Genomic DNA, 20,083 nt, shown 5'->3' on the forward strand with positions numbered 1-20,083 from the left:
ATCTATATATATCTATATATCTATATATATATATATATATATATATATATATATATATATATTTATATCTATATATATACACACACACACACACACACACACACACACACACACACACACACACACACACACACACATATACATATATACATATACATACACACACTACTCACAATAAGTTAGGGATATTGTTATTTACATGAGTGCTTTTCCTATTTGGTCTGAATTTTAATGAAATAAGTAAAAGTTCCCTTTGATATTACTAATAATGAATGAGAAGAAACAACATTTTCATTAGTTTCATTAGTTTAATATTTATTACCCCAAAAATGTAGACAATAACAAGGATAGCCCCAAATAACAAAAATTGACAATGTCAGTAGCGGGTGTTTCCACCATTTGCCGCAATGACAGCTTGACATGCTCCTCACTAGCCTCATGATGTTGTTCTGAGGCAATGCGTTCCACTCCTCCGCAAGTGCTACACGCAGTTCTGCCAGGTCACATGGGGGTGGGGTACGATCATCCAGTCTCTGCTTCAGCTGGTCCCAGACGTGCTCTATGGGGTTCAGGTCAGGGGACATTGCTGGCCATACCATATGAGGCACTCCGACTTCCTGAAGTCGAGCTGTGACAATTCTGGCACGATGTGGTGGAGCATTATCATCCATGAACAGAAAGTTGGGGGTGTGCTGGCGGAATTGGGGTATGATGATGGGTTCTATGATGTCTCTGAGGTAAGAACGTGCAGTGACTGAGCCATCTACAATAACCAAATCTGTTTTGCGCTGACTGGTGATGCCTGCCCAGACTGTTGCACCTCCTCCACCAAAGGGAACCCTGGGGACCATGTTGACCTCGGCGTATCGCTCACCTCGCCTTCTCCAGCAACGCTGACGACCATCATTTCTGTGCAAGGTGACCCGAAACTCATCAGTGAACAGGACGGTAGACCACTGCTGCATTGTCCAGGTCACATGGTCTTGTGCCCACTGCAAACGTTCACGGCGGTGTCTTGGTGTCAGTGGAGTCACCTGCAACGGTCGTCTGGCATTCAAGCCAAAGCGGTGGAGTCTGTTTCGAATGGTTTGTCTGGAAACCCCAGTACCCCTCACATCTCGTAACTGGGCCTGCAGCTGTGTGGCAGTTGCATAACGATGTCTGAGTGCATAGGTCCTTAGGTACTGGTCATCGTTGCGGTCTGTCACTCGTGGAGCTCCACTCCTGGGTCTGTCACAAACTCTGCCAGTAGTTCTGTGTCTTGATGCAAGTCTGCTGATGACACTTTGAGACACACCAAGTTCACGAGCAACATCTGACTGCCTGCTACCGACCCGAAGGCGCGCTATGGCCAGGTGGCGCTGCTCGTCAGTTAAGTGACGTCGTGTGTCCACAGCTGTTTGAATGATGAACTTGGAATGACTTAATGACAATACCAGCTTTTTATACCCACAGAATGTTGAAATTGATGCCATATTGAAAAGGGTTGTCTTTTAGTTTTTTGGTATTGGCCCCAATATGTAAGGCACACTGTACACTAGGGCTGGGCGATATGGCCTAAAAATTGAATCTCCGATTTTTTTTTACACCAAGCTCGATTTACGATTTTAAGCGATTTTTTTTTTCTCTTCTCAAGAACAAACTTCAAATTACAAAGAAATTATCAAAAGCATTGCTTTTATTTTAATGCTATGATTTACAACAAATTTGCCCTGCCATTGTAAACAGTGCAGCTTCAAACTCACATAAAAAGTGTCAGATTGCTTGCCATAATAAAAACAGATAAGTTTCCATATTGGTATTGATAAAGTGTTAATATAACTTTCATTAAATCCTTTATTTTGCAAAAGGTGCCTTTGTTTCGTTTCCAATGTAAATACGAGCAGCATATCTTAGCGATATGCAACGTGACAGCATCTGTGACAGCTGTCCACCGGGAACCTTTCTTCTCATACTGGACACACTGATTAAATTATTCTGCTAATGTTGGCTGCTTTATAGTGGATACGTGTGGGCTGCCGCGGTCTGTACAACTTGTAGTGAACAACAAGTGTCCCACTGCGATCCAGGCGTCTGTTTGAGATGCTGAAATAAATGGTTCAGTCCGCTCCCTTTAGTTGCAACAGCCTTTGAACAAACTTTGCAGCGGACGGTGGTTTGTTCGCGGTCTGACGCCACAAAACCAAGTGACTAACGAGACAGTGCCTTTTTATGAACGAACACCTTGCTCGCTGCATGTTGTGTTTGTATTTCTGCGGAAAGTCAATGCGGGGAGGAGGGCAGAGCCGACTACGAACTACGGGAGCCCACGAGGAGCAGCGGCGGAGGAAGTTAAATAAAAAAATCGATTTTCATTTTAAAAAATCGTCCTTACCCAAAAACTCGAATGAATCGATTTTGCTGATTTTTCGCCCAGCCCTACTGTACACAGTGAGACCATGACGTGGAAAACACAAAATGAGGTGTGTCTATCACCCCAATACAATTGCCTCCCTATCCCAAAACTCTCTGAAGTGAAACAAACAGCATATGTATGAAATCCACCGAGTCTCTCACAATATCCCTAACTTATTGTGAGTAGTGTATATAATCTAAATCTATTGCCATTAATAAGCCTTTTTCGACCAATCAGAATGGAACCACAGGAACCAAACCAGGATGTAATTTGAGCCTCTTTTGCATTTCCACCACATCTCTATCACGATGTACTTGTAATTGAGATATTTCAATTACGTCTGTAGGAAGTTGTAAAAATTGAGCAGATCTAAAGTGGCAATGAACAGTCGAGTGAGTGGGATAATCCACTTCCATACAAATATGCCACAAGTTTGCTGGTTCTAGCCTTTCAAATGTGAGGATTTAAATAGTGATCCACCCATAAATCTTGTTACAGTACAATGTTGTGCAGGGAACACCTTCGATCCTGGCCTTCATGTTGATGCCCTATAACAGGGTTCTTAATTTTTTCAAACCATACAACTAACAAATAGTGGATTAATTGATTAAATGTTGTAGTTCAAAAACAGAGTTAATATCTTAATCTAGAATATAATGAGCCTGAAAAATCAATAACTGAAAGAAGATTCCTAGTTTATCCATCCCTCAAAGCTACAGCTGTATAAAGTTCTATCGACCAAAGAACATTATCTCTTTATTGGTTGCAGCTGGGGAACCTTAGCATTGGAAACTTTGCCTTTCTATCCACTTATTCAGTGTTTGAGATGACGCTCACATAGCCAGAAGGTGAGTTTTCTGTGTTATGTGTTGCTGTTAGGTGGAGCCTGGATTTCTTAAGTCCAGCTGATCCCAGTCCTGAGAGCTACTTGTTGCTTGGAAACTGCCCTCTGCAACTGGCACCAAAACAAAGCAGAAGTTTCTGCCAAAGCTACCATTCAAAAGCAAATTAATTATTGTGGGTTTGATTTCTACAGAACTGGGCCAATTCCATATCCTCCCATTGTCTCTGCCTTCTATGGGCCTAACTATTTTTAGCTTTGTGATGGAATATCATCAAAACCAACAACTTTCTCACAACTTTCTTTGCTTGAGATGTCTGTCCCTGTGGCTGACATGACACAAGAGGCTATAAAACAAACCAAGACACTGAACTACACAGAAACAATACAACACACAGGAGACTGACAAGTAACGCAATTTACACTAAAAAAGAAACTGTCTCTGGAGGTACTACCCCATGCTAAAATCTTTACTCTTTATTGGAGGCCATGCCTGATGGTAAACGTTCCAAAAAAACAACAACTTTAAAATCAGCATGAAAAAACAACAGAGCCAGCTTTAGTATTAAGTGGAAAACACCCACTCCATAAATAATAATAAATCCTCCAGGAGGCTTTTACAGGCTTGGCCAAAGGCAAGTCTGCCACAGCGGGCTCTGGAGAGGAGACTGCTGTTTTATAAGGTACATTTGCCTCGACACAGCACACTCCATCAAAACTCCTCACAGGCTGGAATGGCCAGTCTAGCTTCAAAGCTACGCCTGGAATGATGGAAATATTTTGAGAATCACAGTGGATGGAACTGCTTTCAATTTTCTAAAATATGCCGTAAGACTGAAACAGCTCTGGCGCTAAGTGGTCATCCCCCCCGACCCCTCCTTCAGTATGTTTTTATGGTCATTGACCTTTTAACCATAAAGCTTTCAGGGTGGCCTCGGAATATTTCCATCCTTGTGGAAAATACTTCTTTCCATGACAGTGGGTGTCACTATCTATCCATTCACAGTCTTCATCTCACTTTGATTAGTCTTAACTTGTACCTTAACTGTTCCTTAAACTGTCTGATGCATCAGCAGAGCTGTGTGCTTGCTGTGGCAGGCTGTGTGTGGAGTGTCTGGGTCTGGGGCATATCTGACGTTTCCTCTGTGGTTTTTAGGGGCTACAGCTCCTTTCTCCTGCTCTCTGTGCTCCCGGGCTGAAAGCTCACTGCAGTTCACCAAATAAGGGCATTGGAGGAGGAATGCTGTTTTAGATGGGAGAGCATCTTTCCCTCTGCTTGTGGTGAAAATAGTTGAGCTCTGAGAGACCGCTTCAGATAGCACCCTGCTGTCTGCTGCCAGAAAATAGCGGACGTTGTCATCGCTCCCCGGACCTTGTTCTTCAAGAGGATTATGAAAAGGGGAAAAACTTTTCGATTCAGTCACTTCTCTGCTTGGTCATCTGAAGTGTTATGTAGTAAATGGAAGCTGACAACAGGCTTTCAACGTTTGTTTTGATCCTGGACTTACTACACACACACACAGAAAAATCAAAAGGAGAATCATCCCACTAAAATAACAGAAGACAAAAAAGTGGTTATTTGAAACAAGACGAGGTCAAAACCCTAGTACATGGCTGGATTGTGTCTGGTAAAGATGCAAAAATGTGGCCAATCCTTTTGTAGACACTAGTTTACAGCTGTAGCTAAAAGAATATGTATTGCTGGATCTACCAATTATTCCCTTGATTTAATAGAAAACGCTTTTCCATTTAAGCTCAACTGTTCCCCATTCTGGGTCAAACACTTGATGGTTCCATTGTTTTATTTCCATTTACAATTTCATCTTTACAAATGCCCTCACTTTTAGCAGTTGCATTTTTCCTTTACTCACTTTAGCCACTGTTTTCAGATTATCATTTTTGCATTTTTAAATGCTCTTTTTCAGTTTACTTTTTCTTTTCAAGTTTATTTATGCCCTGATTATTTCTAATTGTAAAAATACATATTTCTTAAATTGCTTTTATTTTTCTATAATTTCTATTATGACTGAAAATACCTTCCATACAGAAGATGTTGTCAGTTATGGTTACTTTTAAATCATTAACCATGTCCATATCATTAATTCTGTTACACATCTGGGGTGAATGAGGATGAGAGATGTTGCTCAGCCGTCCACGAATCTCTATGCCTGTCTGTAGGCTGAAGTGATGCACCTTCACTACATCTTTAGAGTGATATCTCCAGTTTCCACACGCAGATTGCTCAGATCACCAAATAACGTTTTTGGCCTCATCTGTGTGTTGTAGCAGATGGTAGTGAACATGCTGTCTGTTGCAACTAAATAAATTACTTTTGGGCTGTGGCAAACAAAATCCAATACAACTTCTCTGTCTTCACAAAAATAAATCAAACTGTGTGATTTAAAGAGTTGAGTTGCGTGAGGAGCAAACAGCTAGCACAAATCATCAATCATTTGAGCCTTCCCATAAGTTTAGTATTAAATGCAATACATTTGCATTTCTGTCCTTACATCTTACATCCCAACAGCTGTTGGAATGCTGTTTTAACTGATTAAGTCATTTATATTCAATAAACCAATAAAGACAACATTTTAGTGAGCAAAAATTACAAACATTCTCTTTGAGCTAAACTAAACTAGCTTAGCTTGGCTGTTGGCTTTAGACATGGGAGTGGTAATGATCTTCCCCTGGCAAGAGAGCAAATAAGCGCAAATGTCAATCTCTTTAAAGTCACTGGGCAAACATGGTGCAAGCTGGAGTTTATGGTGGGCCTTAAGTGAAGAAGAGGGCATGTAATGTTTTTAAGCCACTTTAGAGAATCACAGATCTCTCCCTCAATTGCCACAGAACATTCAAAGTGGGAAAAGAATCAAAAATCAAAATGTCTGGATTCTTTTTTTATATCAACCACAGCTGAAATCTGGCCACCTCACCTCGGAGTTGGAGCTCTCTCTGCTTCAGCTAGCCGCACCAACCATTGCTAAATTGTGATGAAATTTTATTAGCAAATACGATCCTGTAATCTTGTCAAGCACTAGTCTTTCTGGATGGAACAAAACATTTCAGTCCACTTCTGTCATCTTTCTTGTAACATCTTGATAATGTTAGACAGTATTGACCACAGTCAAATTCAAAAGGATTGTCTTACTTTTAGTCAGCACAAAACATGGACACAAGGGAGGAGGCTTCAGTGACCGTAAGCTTGAACCCTGCTGAAGGGTCCTGACATGGCAGCTATTGAACATGGAGCTGAAGATAACAATACATTCTTATAATGTACTGTGTCGAGATAATGTGATCAAAAGAATCATGAGACAAAGAATGGGGGGGTGTGGTTCCTGTAAATCTCTCTGCTATATCAAAGCCACATGAGAGGAATGGCATATATGAATGCAGAGCTCAACCCTGACCTTAAACAAATCATATCTGCCCTCAGCTGGTGGCCCGAGCCATTGGGTAAACAATGATGAGCTCGATGAGATCAAGACTGTTAATGTGTTGTTATCAGCTGCAGGGTTTTGGAGTTCCTATCCTCTGGGTCCAGAGCACAAAGCAGCCATTTCCCTGACCCACTTTTCCTGCCTTGTGGAGTACATGAAAGACTGAAAGGACAATGAGGCAGACAGTTTTGGAATCACTGTTACAATGAGAGGAAAACACAACTGCACACCAGCCTGGGTGTCACTGGAAACACATTACACAGTGGAAATGCGCACTCGCACAACCAAGTTTCCTCCCATTGTCATCACTGGCAACACAAAGATATCCACTAAATGTGACTTCAAATGGTTCACAGTGGCACGGCAGGGATGTTAAATAGTCAGCTCATCTCTTTCCTTCTCACTGTCCTCACTTACAGAAACACTCCTGCTGAAAGATTTTTCACATAGAGAAGCCGCATTAACGCTGCAGTGGCGGTTTGCCAATTCTCCGCCATTGGTCATTCACACAGAGCCAAGCATCTCCGCCTTAAAGACAAATTGCTGAGTAATTCACACAGAAAGCCGACGTTACGGCTCCTAAAGAGCCGTGACGGTACACGTCATGATGATGACGTCGGTGTTTTCAAGGTGTCCTCCTGTCAATCTAAACCTGCGGATAGTTTATAGTCATATGGATGATTTTATAATGTGTAGTGATTGAGAGCCTGACCCACCAAATATCCTGAAAAGTGACAAAGTTATGTTTTTCGCTCTAAATTACATAAGGACATAATCGCCATCAGTAAACTGGAAGCTGTCGGACTCCCTCACTTGCGGGGACGGAGGCTGTTTTCTGAGGAAAGTTCACTGAGGTCTCGGTCTGGAGGTTGGTGAGTAAAAGTTTTTTGCAGATGAAAAACACTGTTTTTCAAGCAGAAATGAGTCGGTAGGACAGGCGGGAAGATGCACGCTTCTCCACGTATATCTGCTTTGTTTTTTCCTTGTATAAGTTGCCAAAGACAGTTACAGTAACTACGTTACTGTTGTTTGGTCATGAAACGTTGCTTTGTGGGACATTTCTCTATATTTAGTTGAGTGAGAGACCTGTGTAGTTATCAGACTGTCTGATTGACACGCCCTTGAGACATGCAGCCAGCTTATCCATTCACACTAGTTTGGTTCGCCAATACTGCGCCTTTGATACTACCTCCCAAGGAGTATCAGTGCCGGAGCGAAATTTCACCCCTCGCTGCCTCCGAGACATTCACACAGAGGCGGAGAATTGGCGCAGGAGCCCCACATCCAACAACACTGTGATTGGGGCTAGTAACTCATGTAAAAACCTGGTACAGAAACAGTCCCTGCCATCGTTAATTCAAGCTCATTTGAAAGATCCTGAGCCAAGACAGGTAAATATCCTGTGAGGTGTTCATTCCATTTCACTCTAACTGATCTTCTATTTAAACATTTTTTTCAGGACCTAAAGGCTATGCCATTCTTACAACAGAACAGTGGTTTTATGCCTTTTTAAAAGGGGTTTCACACCAAAGGCTTGACTTCATTATTGGGTAAAGTTAGGGATCGGTAAGTAAAAAGGAAAATAAACCCATTATTTTTCATGATGTCAAAAACACCTATAGTTCCAGTCATTTGATCGTCTTCATGCACAGAGGAAACATGTCTGGAAGAGCAGCTGCAGGCTACCAGTAAGCTAGCCGTATTATGATGTAAATGTTGTTGTTTTGTTTTTTCTTCAGACGCACTTAGGCAGGCGGGGCTGGGAAAGAAATACTGCTGCTTGGGTTTTTGGTGATTGAAATAATTGAATTCTTGACATAGAATTACAAATCGTGAAAGCCCTATGCCTTAACTTATCTATAAGTCCACCAGTTAAATGGCATATGAATGTTTACTAGCCACTTTTTTTATGCTGCTGAGTGAAGCATATCTACCAGCCGCTTGCTTATCTGACCAGCATCTGACTGGTGATTGGTGCCAAATTTGAGCCCTGTTCACAAGACATGTAAAAGTAAATGTGTGTGTGTTCCTGGCAGGCTTGCTGGTAGTGTGTGGCCCCCAGTGTTTACACACAAGCAGTCTAATCTCCAGCCTGATCAGCCGGTATGGGTTTGGTCACCCGTGTCACATTCCCCTAGCGACACACTACCACCACAAACACAGGCTTACAGTAACTTCCACAATTCTCAGACCCACTGTACAATTGTGGGATCTATCTGACACATGTGGCTCTGATGGTGCCATCTGTCTCAGTTACCATATGTTAAATGCTAGAGCAGAGTCTGATTCTGCAGCACCACTGTATTATACTTAAAAAAACCTTGCTTATCTCCTTTTAAACCTTTAAACACGTAGGGAACATTTGTGGTGAGGTAGCATATTTTCAATACTGCTGACTAAAACAGTTAACTCTACAGTATCCTCATCATATTCATAAACAGATGTGACACACACCAGATGAGACACTAGATGAGCGAGACTCGTATTGTAATTGTTGTGTTTTCATCTTGCATCTCAGACACACACCTGTCCGATTTGATTTAATGACCACACACGCACACAACAAAAAGGTTAAAGCTGGAAACACACTTTGACAGATGTGATGGACATAAGAACAAACAAACAAAGAGTTTGACCAGTTGTCCATAATATGCACCAAAGAAAGGTAATGATTTGTGTAATGCATACACTAAAGGATACATGGCAACAATATCAACCATAAATGATCCATATGATACAAGTTGAAGTAATACAGTTCCAGACTATTCTATGGATCTAAAGTTTGTGGCCATAATGTGCAGAGAAACGTAGCATTGTGCCAGCAAGGGGCAGGGAAGAAGCAGACTACAAGTTAGTAAACCTGGATCTAAATAATGCAGGATTTAAAATCAATTTGAAGGAAATAGATGAAACGCATTTGTTCCGTTTCACGAATACACTAATAGTGCAACTTTCGAAACATTTACTCATAAAACATATTTTTGTCTCTCACAGTTCAGATTCAGATGCTCTGACATAAGGTCTCTGGAATAGTGTCACTACACATTATTCAAATAAAAAAATCATCATTAAACATTTCATTTTCACAGTGATCTCAACAGTATCAGCAAACCAAACATCACATTTTATACAATCACAATGTATCAAGACTTTGAAGTAACTCTTGAACCCAACTTGACCCACATGTGAAACGATTCTAACAGCATTTCCAGGCTTTGGGTTCAGTTTCACAATGTGGCTACTATGGAAGTGTGAATTGTGGACTAGATGCATTACTCACAGATTCATCCAGGGCAAAGCGCAGGCAGCCATGTTCGTACAGTACAAAGAATCTCCTTTGCCATTTCTGTCAGAGGGAAAACATGCTATGAGATTTGTCTGACACAGTAGCTGCATTTATGAGACAGTTGCTACTATTCAATAGACCAAAAGCAATTAAATATTTGTGTTTAGCCTCATTTAATTATTGCAGAATGGGCGATGACAATTCTTCCTTTAGTACATTTCCATCAATGAAGGAAGTATTTCTAACAGAATCTAGATTCATTTTTAATAAGCACTGCCTCGTTTGACAGTTTGATTTGAGTTTTGGATTGTAAGCAGCCCCTTCTTGAATGGTCTGTCTGTGGAGATGTCCAAAAAGTCAGAAGTACAATCTGTAGTTTCAACAACAGCTAGATTATGGTGCCCTTTGGTCTGGGTGCTGCCAACATGGAGGGAAGTTTGACATTGTTCATACTAGTCACATTGTAATTATACAAAGCTGGTTGAAAATCAGCAAAGTTTACACCCATTTAGTGAAAAAACATGCGCGCCTATAATGCATGCTCTTACCCGGGATCTCTGCATTGGATTGTCAAAGTCGGTTCCCTCAGGGGCCAAGCACAGCCATCCACCATAAATGGGTTTAGCCTGTAAAGGAGAGAGGGGGAGAGAAAAAAAGCAATTTAGGTAATCATTAAAGCTGGAAGAGTGTGAGCTGAGGGGGAAGGGAGGGAGCGAGAGAGGGTGTAAATATGAGAGAGAAGCCTTTTGGGGTCCAGATGTTGCCTCTGTTCTCACAAGGCATTTTCCAGCCTTCTGCTGTAATCAGCTCTGTCTGATGACATGCCTGAGTGCTTCTCTTTCCTGTTTCCACCAGTATGAAAAACCAGCAACATACTCAGCAAACAAAACACATAAAACCCACATACGATTCGCCCTGACCACAAATGACCAAAGTCCCTAAGAGGCAGAAATGTTTAAAAGCCATGGAAACATTTAAAGATAGAACCTGCTCCCACTGCACAGCAGGTAGGCTCTTTAAGATGACTGCTCTTTGCTCTCTGACAATCTCTTTGCTTTAAGTGTAAACCATTACAGAGCAGCTCTCATACCAGTACTCACCACCCCCACCCCACCACCACTTCAATACACTTTACATGAAATGTCTCTGCTGAAAGGTGGAAGGATTCGATTATTAGTCTGCTAGTCTAATAGTGCCCTGTTACTGCTCCATGTCACTGCATACCTGCCATACTGTGTTTGAACTTGCATGGACGCACCTATGAAGGCAGGTTTGATGAGCAGACACAATTAAATAAGGTTATTTTGGAGATGCAGCATGTTGTGACCTAGATAAATCAAATCAATCTGTTAATTAGACAGATGAAGACTTAGTGCGTGTTAAGATTTCCTGACAGAAAACTTTCAAAACTGTACAGAGTCTTAAGTAGAGGGGGAAAACATGGAGCAGCTGTTTCAGAAAGAACAGGAGCAAGAACACATCATATACAACACAAACACACAATGGACCAAACGTCCAGCCCACTGATCCTGCTGTCCACACCCTGCAGTGCCCCTTCTCCAGGGAGCCTGTCCTCTAAGGCCACATCCAAACTAATGTGGCTGAACTGTAAAAGTCAGCTCATCTCTTCACTTTCTTAACAAGTGCAAAGCTACCGTACCGTATTGTGTGACAGTGTGCACTTGCATGTATCTGATTTGAAATAAATCTGCTTTTATTGGAGCCTTCAGTGCTGGCACATTAGCCAAGACAACACAGTATGACACAACACAATGAATGAAGACGGTGCAATTTAGGGGCCTTCGCCAATGTCAGAGTCATCAGCAAGGGTCTGTGGCCCTTGTTCTTGGCAGTAGTTTGCCCTTGTCGATGGATTTTCCGCTGACTGAGTATGTTTCATATATGGAGAAATCCCTCTGATTGGCTGTTCAGCTAAGTAAATGGGTGCACAAAGGGAACAGATAAAGAGATAGCGGGAAAGCCCATTGAGTCTGTTGCAATATTATCCATGATTTCGCCCATTTAGAGATGCACCGATCCAGTTTTTTCCGATCCAAACCCGATACCGATACCTGGGCTGAGCATATCGGCCGATACCGATCCGATACCGTTGTTGAATTAATAATAAACTGTATACCTTCCACCATGAGAAAGGGACTAAAGGCACCAGACTTTCCTAACTAAGACAAAAATAATCAAACAGTTACCGAACATTGTTAACATGTGTAACATTAATAACAATAATAATAATAATAATGATAATAATGATGATAATGATAATAATAATACGTTTAATCTATATAGCGCCTGTCAGGGTACCCAAGGACACATAGTGGAACAAACAAAACAAAGAATGAATGGATTGCCTGTCAGTCAGCACTAGGGGTGGGAATTGATACGTTTTTATCAATATCAATGCCATTGTCGATTCTGTCTATCGATTCAATTCCTCATCAATTCTCATATGGATTCCTGAGTAGTTCATTGAGTGGCAAAAAAGGAGTTCTACACACTCTACTGCACCAAAAGCAACCATTTTATTTTTTCCCAAAATTATGTCTGCACAAGACTGAGAACATGAACATATTCAACTTAAACATACAACAAAAAACTGTGCATGTTGCTTGCAGTTGCAAGGCGACAGTGCGCTAATGCAGGATATTTAATGTCAGCGTTACCGTCGTCAACGAAGGTCCCAGTGGAGCTTGTTTGACCAGCAGCAACGCAGGCGCCCTAACACAATATTACAGCATTATTAATAATATATTTCATTTATATTGCGCCTTTCAGGGTACCCAAGGACACTTAACAAAGTGAAACAAACAAAACAAAGAACAAATGGAGCGCCTGTCAGTCCGCACGGAGGGAATATCACCGTTCTTACAAACAGACTTGCGTCTGGAGGTCCCGTCCAACATCGTCGCAGCCGGGGGAAAGCACAGCAGCAGAGGAGAGCGACAAAGGAGCCAGGCGGTGAATAACCCCGAGGTTGTGGTGGAGGGAGGACAAACGGAGAAACGATGGACAGCCCACAGAGTATTGAGTACATCAGTTTGAAAGTTAGCGTTGCTAGGCTAACAGCTGATCGACCGGGGCTAACAGCTGATGGCGGGGCTAACAGCTGATCGGCAGGGCTAACAGCTGATGGCGGGGCTAACAGCTGATCAGGGGAGAAAGGTGAGTCCATGCAGCCAATTGTTCAAGTGTGTAGCCTTCAGAGTTAGTAGCACAGTCCCAGAGCTTGTGGGGACAACTTGGCTTTCTATCTCTTAAAAAAAAAAGCAGTTTTGCTACCAATTGAGAAGTGGCATTATTTACGCTAGCTTCCTCTCGCATCCAGGTTGATTGCACTGATTACACATTGCAGAATAGATCGCTTGTTCTTCTCCATGATGCTGCCACCCGGTTGAAGGTCTGAGTCTTTAGAGAGTGTGACGCAAATGTACCACAACGCAAAATGTCCTTGTGCAGGCAGGGAAATGAGAGAATCGTTAAGAAGAATTGATAACGCCGGAGGCATACAATTCCGATGGAATTGGTCAGTTGGAACCGGTTCTGAGTCGGAACCGGTTCTCGATTCCCACCCCTAGTCAGCACGGAGGGAACACTAGCACTGAAGTCAGTAGCACCATCCGTGTACAAACTAGCGTCTGGAGGCTCTGTGCACACAGCGGGGGCGACGCAGGAGACCAAGAGATCCAATCCAAGCGATGAAGCCTGGGGTGAAGTGACAGCAGAGGTCCAGGTGCTCCTGTGCTGAACACCTGAAGACCCCGCCAGCAACGGCGGAGTAGCGACCATCCAGCATCGCTGCGAGCCGGGGAGACCGCAGCAGCAGAGGAAGAGACAAAACAGCCCGGCGGTGAATAACCCCGAGGTTCTGGTGGAGGGAGGACCAACGGAGCAACGATGGACAGCCCACATAGTATTGAGTACGTTGGTTTGAAAGTTAGCGTTGCTAGGCTAACAGCTGATCGGTGAGGCTAACAACTGATGGCGGGGCTAACAGCTAATCAGCGGAGAAATGTGACGTGAGTAAGTGTAACGTCCTTCAAACAGGAATACAAAATAAAACATAGCAGCTGAACCTGTGAATAAACTAATAAAGAGTTGGTCAAACAACAACTTGTGCTCTTCCAGCATGCGACACACTAACGCTGACGAATGACGTAGGATGTGCTGCGACGGAGAAAAAAAAAAAAAAAAAAAACTGGATCGGCCCGTGTATCTGTTCATTTTACCGATCCCCGATCCAGCCATTTTGTCAATATCGGGGTGATATCCGATCTTAATATCGCATCGGTGCACCCCTAATTTCATCACAATCCTTTGTCTATCTGCAGTCAAGAGTCTTCCTGTTTCCCATTTTGAATGACAAATACAAGTCCCATTCACACTGCCCTTTGAGTGCGGGGATCCTGTGCCAATTCTCCGCATCCTCCTCTGTGTGAAAGCCGCGGTGCAGATGCACCTCCAGAGGCAGTATCAGAGGTGCAGAATTGGCGAACCAAACCTGTGTGAATTGATAAGCTGACGGTGCGGGGGAGGGTTTGTCGATCTGATGGTGTAATAACTACACAGATCGGCGATAATGTGGCGTCTCCGTGAGAAAAGGGCTACTGACTACAGCCACCTGGTGGAATGGGCACTTAGACCGTTATCGTTATCCAATTTACATCTGCCAGCCTGGCTCTGCTCAGTTTCCCTCAGCTCATTAACCAATGACGCACATCTCCATTCCTTCAGTACTACAGAGTAATTACCGCTAGCAAAATGGCTCCGCTAATTCAGTTACAAACTCATTTCATTTTCTACACCTTCCTCAAAACAAAAGTCCCCCCATTACTTAGTCATTAAAGCTTTTATTGTGAAGCAGCATTACAGGAGACGTTATGTTCTCACCAGCAGTACCTCACGGGAAGAGAGAAACTAAAGAGGTTCTGTTAGAAGCTACAAAAGTACCGAGGGCTGAACACACTGACTTATAAAAACGTCTTTCTCTCAGGTTTCCTGCACAGACATGAGTTGACCCTACTCCGGAGTAGGTCCACTGCCGGCGCAGCTCAGCTCAACTTGGCGCAATAAAACTAGTCATGGAAAAGCACATTGGCAAAGCTTGGTTTGACTTGCCGCAGCGACAAGTGATGGAGAAATTGCTTTATTTCCACTTGACAAGAACGTTCATGCTAGCTGGCTGTCGTCTCTAGTCTTTGCTGTGTGTTCAAGTGCAGCTTTTTGGATGAGAGACAGGAGACGTTGGCCAACGCCTTAATCAGCGCCAGTTCTTTGATGTTGGTTTGGTGTGTCTTGTCCTAAGAAGTGGTGCTACTGTCGGTCTTATTACTGACAGAGAGATTCAGTAAATGTAGCAACTGCACGAATTACTCTCACAATATATAAAAAAAGTGAATGACAGAATGCAACACTATGAGCTTCACTTGGCTTTAAGACTGTGTGATGACTTGTTTTGATTTAATCGTTTCAGTCACTTTTCAAGCTGCTTTCTTTGTCGATCATGATTGTAATGTTCATTTCTTTAGGTCTTGGACCATTGGTGGGGGAAAAAACACAATCTGAAGACATCACTGAGCTCTCGGGGAATATGTGATTAACCTTTTTTCTATTCGTTTGACATTTTCCAGACAAATTAATTAATTGTGAAAATAATAAGCAGTCTCATCGATGCAGCCTTGGTGTAGGCATGGTCATGGTTGGAGCTGTTACTGAGAAGAGCAGGTTCAGTGCAACAGAAGTGCTGCTGTTGTCCCTGATCAGGATGCGGGTGACAAGACAAACACAGCTGGGTGTAAAACTCATGCCATTATCACAACAGAGATCCAATACACACAAGGCCCTTACAGAAACACTGCTGGAGCAGGGTCACAGATACGAGTTACAGCCTATCTGGCATGAAAGGATGGCGTCTGTCCTTGTGTTATGAAAACCATTCTGAGAACAGCCTGCAGTCAGTAACAGCGTTGGAACATTTGGTCCGTGTTAAAGCTATGGGCTGCGTAAAGTCTGACTCCACTGTGTATCATTAGAAGCACTTGGGGTGGGATGTTGAGCAGCAGCTGCTGGGAAACTCTACTCTGATTTCCCAACCACACACTTCCTTTCTCTACCTACGACTCCTGCTCCCACTCCTGAAGTCCCATCACCAACTTTCTCCGTCTCCCACGTACATTTTAAACCTTAACCTGTCTGTATCCTCCATCACTGACCTGCCTCCCACCACCTCTCCTGGATAGCGTGATCACTTCTCTCCAACAGGGACGGCCCATCGAGCCTGACGAACATCTCCCCTCCCCAGGGCCAAACAATTCATGCAGTCGAGTGAAAACCGTGACTACAGACTTGGAACTCGTGGAGAAATAAAACTCCTTTTGGAGCACATTGACTGAAATGAAAGAATGCACTGGGGCCCGGCCGCAGCCCCTCCCCCAGCCCACCTTTTATTCTAGCTGTGTTGAACAAAGAGATTGTTTATATTGGATACTGTCCTTGCGACAAGTCAGACGCACAATTCCCTTTGCATAACTTTTCCACGTGGGCTATTTGTTTCAAAGCTACATTCTCAAGCTCCAGCTCCCTTAAGTTCCAGTGTTTCCCCTAGAATTTTTTTTAGGCCCGGTGGTACCCACCGAAAAAACCCTAAACAGACGAGACGCGAAATATAGCAATAACAAATATTTACATAAAAAATCATTGTAGGCCTATATTGCTGAATGATATCACTTAAATGAAATCATTAATCTTAATCTAACCTTTAATCAAAGTTGCATGGGCCTGAAAGGCTGCAGCGTGGTGGTCCGAACCCATATGAGCATCAAGCACATCTTTTCTGTACATTGCAGAAGGGATATCAATAAAAAAAACCCTCTGGGCTGGTCCTCTTTTAACGGGCTGCTTGTGCTGACGGCATAAGCGACAAAACACCCCTACACATAATTGAGATTCTATCAGTTATAAATATTTTTTTTAACAAACACATACATTTTTTATTCATTTTATCATAACAGAGTTACATACTTTTGACAATGCCTGGGAAAACTAGCCTATTGTCTGTGTTATTTTCATCATTATTGCTTACCCAAAAAAAAAAAAAGGGAGAGAAGCTCCTCAATCAGAACAAAAATATAAGCTAAACAACAAATTGTAAACAACCAAGTACAACCAAGGGCTGTAGTTATGGTTATTAAGCCATTCGGGATCCCAGCCAGATGTTCTGTGTTTAGCTGTATTTTTTTTTTGCTGGGTCAACGTTACCAGTCGGTCCGGGCCCGCGGTCACCCTTCGGACGGGGGTCGGCAGTCGGACTGGCATCACCCGTTGGACAAGGGTCGGCAGTCGGTCCGGGTCCGCGGTCACCCGCGGTCACCCGCCGGACAGGGGTCGGCAGTCGGACCGGTGTCAGGGGCAGTAACGGACTTCGAGCAGCCCCCATCTCCACTGCAATCTGCCCCCCTTTCTTCCGTCTCACCTGCACCTGTCATTTTTTCCCAGAATATATGCCCGCGCTCTCAGCAGCGGTACTTGCATCGTTACTAGGCAACGAAGCAGGTTGACTCGCGTTGCGCTGCACAGAGGTGCTCCTAATGTAAATGATTATTGATTTATGAATGAATTGATAGGTGGCTTATTTTTGGCGTATTGATTTTTTTTTTGGCCTGGCGGCCCGCCAGGCCTGTACAATAGTAGGGGAAACACTGAGTTCTGAATACTTTGCATTTAATTTAGGGCTCAGATTCACTTAGCTAAATCACCTATTCATGGGGTTTTAACAGCTTTACAGGAGCTTTCTTTTTACCGGGTTATTGGGTTTGTCTCCTGTAAGTCAGTCCGTAGCAGTTTCTGAACACTGGGAACACTTTACATAGCCCAGTCCTTACCTTGCTTGGGCTCACAAGTTTATCGCTGTTTAGGTTATGTAACACAGCTTTACACCACTAATGGCCTGGTGCGTAGTGGTTTGAGGACTGTCCAGATAAAATAATTACAAAATCTGCTTGTGCAACTGAGCTCCTTGCAAATTCTTTGGATAGCTGACACACTGCAGACATTTTCAAAAGCCTGTGGGTGACTCGGGCAACAGTGATGATCAAGGATTGATGGTGTATCATTCCCAAAGGCCAGGGCAGTAAGCCTCTCTGGTTCCGGCTCCAGGTCACGGGGAGATTAGAGGAAGTGATGTAACTATAAGCCGTCTATCTTCAATAGAGAGTCACACATCTGAGGAGTTCGGCTCTAACACACCAGGCCGCAAATGTTGGGGCTGTCGGAAAGCACCGTGGCCATAGTTGTTGTGGTGTGTCCTGCACCACTGGCACTGTTCAGATCTTCTCAGAGGCTTTTCAGCTAATTGAGTGAGAAGAATTGGCTGTGGAGCACATCGGTGAGAGAAATAACTGATTGGCCGAGAAGAGTAACGGAAAAACAAAAAGGGACAACGTCTTCAGTCTGTTGCTGCAGTGTCTGTGATTTCACCCATTTAGTGCATTTTCTCCTTTTATTAGCATCCGCCATTCAGTGCCAAATGCAGATCAGACATATTCTCGTTTAAAAGTGCAATATTAGTGAATAATGAATACAGACTACCACTACATGGTGGCATGAGAGGTATTCCCAGACTGGGAAAAATAATTTCCCAGTCTGGGATCAATAAAGTGATTCTATTCTATTCTATTCTATTCTATTTCCTCTCTCACAAGTGACCATCGTCTGCAGTCTTTGTGGGGTGTTCAAATGCTGCTTTTCAGCCAAAACACAGCGCACATGAGGCGATGCAACTGTCGGCTTTCGTCACTACTAATTCTTGGATGTCTGTTTGGTGTGTCTGTGCCCTTAACCTGCAACACACCCAGTGCTGCAAGTCATACACACTTTTAAAAAAGAAAGCAAGTGTGTGCCCCCACACAGTTTCAGAGGAGAAGAGGATGCTGACGTTGCTGTTTGGCTCTAAAGCTATGCTCATGGGCCCATCTAGGCCTCATGTCTGGGATCAATTACAGGCCATGATGAAGACTAAACTAATGATCTGAGAGAGAGAGAGAGAGAGAGAGAGAGAGAGAGAGAGAGAGAGAGAGAGAGAGAGAGAGAGAGAGAGAGATGGAACCAGAAAACATGCTCAGAGTATGATCTCCACAGCTGAACGGAGCTTAACTCATCTCATCTGAGTTTTTCTGCCCATTAGCTTCCACATAGCAGACTCTGGTCTGCCAGAGATATACACTCCAAACAAACAACTTCAGGTAAACAACAGCTGATGGTTACACAATCAATCACAGGGACCAAACTGGCAGGCAAATGTAGCCATTGTAGATAGAAAAGATCCACAGGAATTCACTTTCACCAGACTGGTTGGGTCACATGGAAAGAGACAGGCATAAGAGAGAGGTGAAGGACCCACAGATGTGTTGTATGCCAGCCAGAATAAACACCATCCTAACCTCACGTCTCTCCACCTTAGCTGCTAACATACAGTTGCGAAGGACGTTCTTTAGATTAAATATACCACATATATGCTGCCGTTCTTTACAAACCCCTTTGATATCCAGTTCAGGAAAAGGGTGGAAATTAACATTTTAAAATGTAAAACATATCGGATTTCAAAGCAAGCCAGGCGTTTTTTTTGTTTTTTTGTTTTTTTTTTTAAGCTACAAGCATGTAGCTGCCAGTCTATATTCTCACGAGCCTGACAGGCTAGTTACTGTCAAGGCAATAATCATTTTACAGTTTGGCAGCAACGACAGTTCATGAAAAGGCAATCATTTAAGAGACTTAAACCACTGAAGGCACAGTCCAACCTAGTAATGTCATTATTGTTCCTAGCATGCATTGGTTACCTGGGTCAGGTCCTGGTCCGTCAACAGATGCAGCTCTCGTGGTTTGAAGCAGTTCTGACATTTACTTTTGTTGAAGAAGTTCGCCTGGAATTTCCTACAGGGGTTTTCTTTTGCGGTCGACATGATATTTCAGCTCTTTGCAGACACTCGGGGGGACTTCTATGTCAGCAGTGGAGTTGTGATCCCGCTGTTAGCTTCTGCGTCTCTTCTATACCAACTTGAAAAAAGCTCCAGCACTCCGATGCATTGTAAAGTAAAAAAAAAACCCTGAACACT

The 20,083-nt window shown here is 43.1% G+C and overlaps 1 protein-coding gene across 2 annotated transcripts; it reads right to left on the reverse strand.

The window, feature by feature from the left end:
• Positions 1 to 4,045: 4,045 nt before the first annotated feature.
• On the reverse strand, positions 4,046 to 19,954 carry LOC115570933 (myosin phosphatase Rho-interacting protein-like). Of its 2 annotated transcripts, none has more exons than XM_030399758.1 (4): positions 19,808 to 19,954; positions 10,511 to 10,588; positions 9,957 to 10,022; positions 4,046 to 4,614 (listed from the first exon to the last, which is right to left on the reverse strand). In XM_030399758.1, exons 1-4 carry the CDS (start codon positions 19,928 to 19,930, stop codon positions 4,450 to 4,452), a joined length of 432 nt encoding a protein of 143 aa, XP_030255618.1. In that variant the 5' UTR covers positions 19,931 to 19,954; the 3' UTR covers positions 4,046 to 4,449. The 2 variants fall into 2 exon arrangements, with proteins under 2 accessions (XP_030255618.1, XP_030255619.1); XM_030399759.1 differs by lacking the exon at positions 4,046 to 4,614 and adding an exon at positions 6,749 to 6,838.
• Positions 19,955 to 20,083: the final 129 nt, after the last annotated feature.

Source organism: Sparus aurata, chromosome 20 (genome assembly GCF_900880675.1).
Source record: "Sparus aurata chromosome 20, fSpaAur1.1, whole genome shotgun sequence".
Taxonomy (NCBI): Eukaryota; Metazoa; Chordata; class Actinopteri; order Spariformes; family Sparidae; genus Sparus; species Sparus aurata.